The 8,008-nt window shown below is 44.9% G+C and overlaps 1 protein-coding gene across 1 annotated transcript; it reads right to left on the bottom strand.

Moving 5' to 3' along the window:
- Positions 1 to 8,008, bottom strand: LOC306837719 (cytosolic phospholipase A2 gamma-like). Its single transcript, XM_079365456.1, has 14 exons — positions 7,963 to 8,008; positions 7,641 to 7,754; positions 6,626 to 6,768; positions 5,866 to 6,052; positions 5,677 to 5,782; positions 5,462 to 5,602; positions 3,169 to 3,234; positions 2,804 to 2,950; positions 2,456 to 2,593; positions 2,286 to 2,369; positions 1,527 to 1,681; positions 1,103 to 1,274; positions 850 to 1,015; positions 1 to 764 (listed from the first exon to the last, which is right to left on the bottom strand). The coding sequence occupies exons 1-14, from the start codon at positions 7,981 to 7,983 to the stop codon at positions 713 to 715; spliced, it is 1,692 nt and encodes a 563-aa protein (XP_079221582.1). The 5' UTR covers positions 7,984 to 8,008; the 3' UTR covers positions 1 to 712.

The following is an 8,008-nucleotide window of genomic DNA, read 5'->3' as shown; positions in this document are numbered from 1 at the left end:
TCTTTTTATTCACAAGCAGGGTTGGTACACAAAAATCCAAGTTTTGTCTTCTAGGTGTGGGTAGGAGAGTTGGGCTGGTGGTCAGGTGACACTAAAGAGGGCGGGGCAGGTGATCTAACATGTGACCACATTAAGGATCCCTGCAGAGAGACCTTTTACACACAGAGGAGGATACTTAACATATTTTTATCACAAAACAATCCCAACAAAACATGTCTAAACTGCAACCCAACCCATGGATATACACCCCCACCCCAAAACACACGAACACACACACACACACACACACACTCACAAATCACCCATATGGACCTGCTGAACCCAAGAGGAGCAGAAAGGAAATGACTATAAATAAAACAGAGAATGAAAGAGATCAATCCATACACTGTACATTTTTTAAAACACAAAAAGCTGTTACATCGCTCTCTTCAAACACGGGGATGTTACAGAAGTTGGTCGTCAGTAGATTTATGTTTAGCCTTGTGTATTGGATCATCCTTGACAACACAAACACAATGATAACATTAGTGGACTTATGACCTTTAAGTTCTGTGGAAAAATGCAAGAAAAGAGACGTGTACTCTCTCAATGACCCAACCTGACGACATGAGCTGTTGTTATGTTATACTTTCCCTCCCTATACTGTCCCTCTGAGAGTTCAAACTCATCTCAAGTCAAGACCTACGAGCAGGAGGAACCAGGAGAGTCTGCATTAAACCAAACCGAAAAGACAAGACTCAGAAATTCTCTGTAGGACAGATTTCCTGGAAGAGAAAACAAAAGGAGGTTAACATATACTGGATTTCTGAATTGATCCGTCTCCTCACAAACACCTGCTCACATCTCTACCTGCTGCGTCTGCGCTCAGCCGCCTTCTTGATCTCTGTCAGCAGAGTTTCTTTGTTTCTCTTCATGTTCTCCTTCGCCATCTCCAACAGGAAGTCGACCTTCTCCTGACTGAACGAACGCTGGAAGGTGGAGAACTCGTCCATCTTTGCTTTGACTTCTCCTGCATCTGAAGCAGAATAAAACCACAGACTATCAGACGGATGTTAGAGAGTTTCACATTCTCCTGATTAAAGTGTTTTTTATATTGACAGACCTTTGCAGTTCTTTCTGTTGAAGAGCGGCATGAAGACGATGGTGGGCTCCTTCCCCTTCCCCTCGATCACGTAGCAGTCCTTGGGCCAGTCTTTCTCCTCCAGGATCTTCTCGTCTATCTTTGGGAAAGGCTTCTTCAGCTTGGATGCATAATCTCTGGCCTTAGTCAGATTCTGTAAATTGAGACATGAGCTAATCACACCTATTTGGTTTTTTTGAAGCAGGCTGTAAACATGTTCATGTCTGCTGTAAAAACAGGCTGTTTGAATGGGTGTGTATGTTACTTCCTGTGCTGCTGCAGCCAGGCTCAAGTGGACACTCCAGGAACTGCAGGATCCTGGAGTCAAAACCTCAAAACCAGAGGATGCTGCTTGATAAATACACACACACACACACACACACACACACGCAAACACACACAGTACCTCGAAGATGTTCCCTGCGCTGAACTCAGGAGCGATGATGAGGTCGATGTCTCTCTTGTCTCCCAGAATTGACGGGTAGGCAACGTTCACCAGCAAGCCGGCGTCAATCAGGTGGAAATCCTGTTTTTTCTGGAGGTAAGCTGGGACTCTGGAGTCTGCCCGGCAACAAGAACATCAGATATTTAATTCAACCAAGTTTCAGACAGACTTTGATTGTTATGTTCTTGTGTTGTTCTACGTTATATTTCATTGTGCAGCTGCTGTGGATCAACAGAAGGCTTCGTCTTTGTCCACACACAGACACTGAGTGTTCTAATTTACAAGTCTGTCTCTGATCTGCTTAGACCTTCAGACCTCCATCAGACAGAAGAGTACAGGCTGTTTCTGTGTCTGTAGCTTTAAATATGTAAATGAGCTGTGTCTGACCACGCCCCCTCTCTGGAAGGGCTCGGGTGTACTCGCTGCTTTCTGGCTCCATATCCTGTTGTTTACGGTGAGAAGGCAGACTCAGAGGGCAGAACAAACACCTAGCTGTGGGAGTGTCACCCACCTGGGGGAGGGGCTACTGCCCTTTGTGATGTCATGAAGGGAACATCTCTAAAGGCCAGTTTAACACTCTTTGATCCCAGGTCAAACATGTTCAGCTGCAGAGACTTCTCTGGAATGGCAGCTGTCTTTAGGTTGTGTGTAGAAATGTCTCCTCTCTCTGAACATGGATGAAATGTGTTCACAGTGAGTGTTGCTGATGTGTGGTCTTACTTTGGTACTGGTAGAGGAAGTTGTTGGTTGTTCCCCACTCCCACTTCACAATCAGAGGAAGGACCTGCGTCTTTATGAATGTGACTGTGAGAGAAACATGCAGAGGTGTTTACACCACAGTTAAATCAAACAAACGTGTTTGTCCACCTGTTTCTCTTCCTCTCTCTCACCTTGAGTTTTAAAAGCTCCGTCCTCCAGACTCTGGCTCCAGCTCTCCACCACATCCAGCAGAAGCTGACTCCTTTGCTGGAAAACACTTTCCTTATCCTGCAAACTCCTGGACTCGGACTCATTACGAAGCACCTCATCTGGAAGAGATTCCATCAGATGCCGTGACATTTCAAATCACACATTTGCTTCTTCTTAATGTAAAAGAAATAGACACAAGAAGAAAACCAAGAAGTGATGGTGTTATTATCTGAGTCAGAAACTTCAATCAGGAGAATAGATGACCCAACATGTTTAAATAAATAAAATTAATAAGAGGTCTGGTTCATCTCTCTAATTATAATCTTTACCAGCGTCTTCCAGTAGCTTGTGCAGCTTGTCGAGGTCAGACTGTGCAGTGGGATCCTTGACGGTGGTTCTGGTCAAAGCTATGATTTTATGGAGGGCGTGGTAAACACGCACATACTCTTCAGCTCCATCGTCCATTTGACCCGGCACTGAATGACACAAAAAGACAACTTATTAATAGAGTTTATCAAAGGATCAATCACTGCAGGGTCTAAAAAATGGTGATAATGCGACAACATAGCATTTCTGCAGTTGTTTATCTTTATTATCTTCGCACATGTGGTCCTCCTGCTGCTGTTAACACTGAACATGTCCCCGTCGTGGAATCATTTAAGCTTCCTCTGATGTATGAAATGATGTGATTTACCGTTAAGCCAGTGAGGGAGGAACTCTTTGATCATGTCTTCATGAGCCAACGCACTGCCAAAAACACCTGCAAGGTTTCAGGAAGAGGATTTATTTTTTATGACAAACCATCTATTAGTTTCAACATGTGGCGAAAATTCAAGACGATTTTTTTCCCAAATGTTTCCTCGTCCCAATGTTCCCGAATCCCACTGTTCCCTTAACCCTATGTTCCCTCAGTCCCATGTTCCCTGAGGCCTTTGTTCTATCAACCCTCTGTTCCCTCAGGCCAATGTTCCCTTATCCCAATGTTCCCTCAGGAAAATGTTCCCTCATCCAGATGTTCCTTCAGGCCTCTGTTCCCTCATCCGGATGTTCCCTCATCCCTATATTCGCTCAGGCCTCTGTTCCCTCAGGCCAATGTTCCCTGAGGCCTTTGTTCTATCAACCCTCTGTTCCCTCAGTCCCATGTTCCCTGAGGCCTTTGTTCTATCAACCCTCTGTTCCCTCAGTCCCATGTTCCCTGAGGCCTTTGTTCTATCAACCCTCTGTTCCCTCAGTCCCATGTTCCCTTATCCCAATGTTCCCTCAGTTCAATGTTCCTTCATCCCAATGTTCCCTCAGGCCAATGTTCCCTCAGGCCTCTGTTCCTTCATCCCAATGTTCCCTCAGGCCTCTGTTCCTTCATCCCAATGTTCCCTCAGGCCAATGTTCCCTCAGGCCTCTGTTCCTTCATCCCAATGTTCCCTCAGGCCAATGTTCCCTCAGGCCTCTGTTCCTTCATCCCAATGTTCCCTCAGGCCAATGTTCCCTCATCCAGATGTTCCTTCATCCCAATGTTCCCTCAGGCCCATGTTCCCTCAGGCCTCTGTTCCCTCGTCTAGATGTTCCCTCAGGCCTTTGTTCCCTTATCCAGATGTTCCCTCATCCCAATGTTTCCTCAGGCCTCTGTTTCCTCATCCAGATGTTCCTTCATCCCTATGTTCCCTTCGGCCAATGTTCCCTAAGGCCAGCATTCTCTCATTCCGCTATTCCGTCACACCTCAGTTCACTCAAGCCAATTTTCCCTCATCCCACTGTTCCCTTTGGCCAATGTTCCCTCATGTCTATGTTCTTCAAGCCTATGTTTCCTTGTCCCAACATTCCCTCATCCCTATGTTCCCTCAAGCCAATGATCCCTATGTTCCCTTAGGCCTATTCTTCCTCAGGCCAATGTTCCCTCATCTTTATGTTCCCTCTGTTACCTAAGGCCTGCATTCTATCAATCCTATGTTGCCTCAGGCCAATTTTTCCTTTATTTCAATGTTCCCTCATACCTATGTTCCCTCAGGCTTCTGTTCCCTCATCCCAATGTTCCCTCTTCCCAATGTACCCTCAGGCCAAAGTTTCCTCATCCTAATGTTCCCTCTTCCCAATGTTCCCTCAGGCCAATGTTCCCTCTTCCCAATGTTCCGTCAAACCTCTGTTCCCTCATCCCAATGTTCCCTCATCCTTATGTTCCCTCAGGCCAATGTTCCCTCATCCTTATGTTCCCTCAGGCCAATGTTCCCTCATCCTAATGTTCCCTCTTCCCAATGTTCCCTCATCCTAATGTTCCCTCAGGCCTCTGGTCGCTTGTGCAAATGTTCCCTCAATCCTATTATCACTCATTCCAATGTGCCTATTCAATTCAATTAAAAAAGAAAAAAATTGTCCCTACGGGGAAATTCAAAGAAATGTTCCCCCAGCCTGATGTTCCCTCATCCCTATGTCCCATCATTCCTGTCTTCTGTCAACCCAATGTGACTCTCAGGCTGATGTTCCCTTAGGCCTCTTTTCCCTCATCCCAATGTTCCACCATCCTGATGGTCACCCATCCCTAATCTCCTTCAAGCCAATGTTCTCCCATCCCCCATCCCTATGTTCCCCCAGCCCAATTTTCTGTCATCCTGATGTTCCTTCATCCCAATGTGCCATCACTTCTATTTTTTTAAATATTGCTCGGGGAAATGTTGCTGTTAACATAAAAGGATACATTTATTAGATCTTGGTTCTAAAATATATTATTGGCGTGCGAACCTGACATGCACGGAGCCTGTTCAGAGCAGCTCATGTCTCAGCCCCTTTTCTAAAAATGATTGTCTTTCTTTTCCAGGGACTGGTGTGAAGCTGTTAAGGAAAATAAATGGTAAATATATTTTGGAATCAGTGTGAGGTAAGCAATATAACTGAGACAATATAAAGACTTTAGCAACAGTCAGTTTCAACAGTGAATGGTCACAATTACCAGGTTACCATACAGCCGTTCCACTCTACCTCTCCATGTGAACACACACCTTGTAGTTTAACCATGTCCATCTCAGCTTTCTTCTCCTGCAGCTCTCCATTCTTGAACTTGCTGCCCAGAAGAGACGTCTCGATGAAGAGGCCGAGGTCTGTGAACCCGGTTTCATGAGGACTCATCTCAAACCATCTCCCTGAGAGACACACAGGATGATTAATACTATAACAGTCAGTAACCCTCACAGCACCTAACATGACGTGTCTTTACCGTCCACAGGACCCTCAGAGAAGAAGTGCTTCTCTATGGCGCAGTAGATGGGGTAAGGGTTGGTGACGTTTCTGCTGGCCTCGTCAGACAGAAGCCGCAGGTCCATCTGATGAAACAGGAGATCAGATCTGAAGACTTTGTATGAAATCTAAATGTGAGATGCACTCAAAATGTGTATTAAACTAGAACCTGTTTCATGATTCCAACTGAGGTAAACAACCCCCAGATATCAGTGAGAGAGAAGTCCTCCTCCTTCGCTCGCTCGCCCAGCCATGACAGAGCCTGCTCCAGTTCCACCCCCGGACCAATCAGCTCGGACACAGCCCGGTCCATGTTCACGCTCCACTCTGGGTCACTGTACAGAGAGGACATGGCCCTGACGGAGGAGAGGACAAGAAGAGGAGAGACTGACATGAAGAGCTTATTCCTCACAGAACCAGAGACAGCAAAGAAAACATGTTGCTGCTACTTTACAGCCTCTGATTACTGCATGCATCATCTGGATACTGGAGACCATGGAGCACTGAGGTTTAAACCTAATCTGAAGGTCCTGTAACCCACCACTGTACTCTGTGTGATCCAGTCAGCTGGCCTCTCACACTGAGTCATTTAATACACATGAAACATGATAATAGCCTCAGTCTCTGCTCTGTGATCTAGTCACAGGTCCAAGTCTTTGGTCCCTTCTCTTTTTTCATCAAGTAGATAGAAGGAATTTATAAAATCAGCTTGGACACAGCATGCATTGGATGCACCAACAGAAATAGTATTGCATTTTTTCCTCTACTCACCTCATGTCACTCTCCTCTGTTTCCATTAAATCAGAGATGCTGTGAATTACACTCATTGCACAGTTAAATCCAACATTTTGATACGACTAAACCAAAGCTGCAGACTTGTTCATCTGGTTCACACACAGTCTGACACTGAAGTGTGTGAGTGTCGTTACCATGTCGACCCAGAGACTCCTCCCAGGTAGAGCACAGAGTCCAGCAGACCGTCTTCCTTCATCTGATAGAGAGTTCCCACCAGAGCCACGGCGGCTCTCTGACCTCCACCTGAACCCAGCAGAGCGATGTGAGGGACCGAGTCCTGCAGGGAGACATCATCCAGAGTTTTAAAATTCAGCTACAAGGAAATGTACAATATGACCCGCCTAACTATTTCCTCATTCCTTTACAGCTTTAAACAAAATCAACCCAGAGGGAAACTTCAGGAGGGTTCTTGTCAGGTTTGACCTTCACCTTCAGACATACAGTCAACAACTCAACAGAATAACTGAAAAATAACAGACACGGACAAGGAGCATCTTTGTTCGCCTCTGCAGGAGGGGAAAAGCAGCCTCAGAGATCTCAACCTTCTGCTTTTCTTCCCCTTTGCTGAGCTCTTTATTGAGAATAAATGGGTGTTTACATTAGTAGGCCACAAACAGTTAGACAGTGCAATCGTATAGAAAAGTCCATTACTGAGTGATTGGAAAACAGATAATATGTGTTGTGTAATCAACTGGTCTAAACTGGTTTATCATGTGGATTGACTAATGTTGTGACAAAGCTAAAAGCAAATTTATGAAACTGACAACTTCCCCTCGTTGAAGTTTCCATCACTGTTTTAATAGAATCTTATAAAGAACACGCGGTGAAATCTCCCTTAAAATAATATGTCAGCAAAAAGCATTAAACTATTAATAATATGATTCTTGATTTTCTAACAGTTCTTTGTCAGACTTTGATTGCAGACTTGTTCAGCTGTCTATCAAATAGAATCAAATGTAATATCTGTGTTTAAAATCACCTGGTTGATCCTAAAATCAAACATCTTCAGCAGCACAGTAAATGATGACAGTCTGACTTTGACCAGTGCACCACCTGATCAGCAGATGGTCAACATGAAAAAGAGTGTTTCATGAAAGAAACTCAGAAAGGAAGAAAGAAGCAGAGGACAGACGTTTCTTCTTCTCTTACTTTTGAACAGTTGATTCCCAGTCCGTTGAGAGACTTGAGGATGACTTCCTGTTTCCTCTTGTGAACGTACTCCTGTTCACCTGCACACACCTGCTGAGACTGACGCACAGAGCTCTGAAACAAACAAACAACAGTTTAACACACACACAGCTTGGTCATCATGTTTTTGAGCACAGGAGGAAACAAGACATCACAGGACTTTATTCTTTCATTATGACCAGAATCATATGAAAGTCTAAACATCTTAAATTGTGAGCCCTCAGTGTGCAGCAGGTTAAAGAAGGACGATCATGCACATCATGGTTAGTCAAGCAGCTCTCACCTGAGATCTCTTCTTCTCCATGTTGCTCTCTGTTGATGCCACTGCT

Source organism: Symphodus melops (genome assembly GCF_947650265.1).
Source record: "Symphodus melops genome assembly, chromosome: 17".
NCBI lineage: Eukaryota > Metazoa > Chordata > Actinopteri > Labriformes > Labridae > Symphodus > Symphodus melops.
Note: the sequence above shows the minus strand (reverse complement) of the source record. Positions and strands in the feature narration are given on the sequence as shown.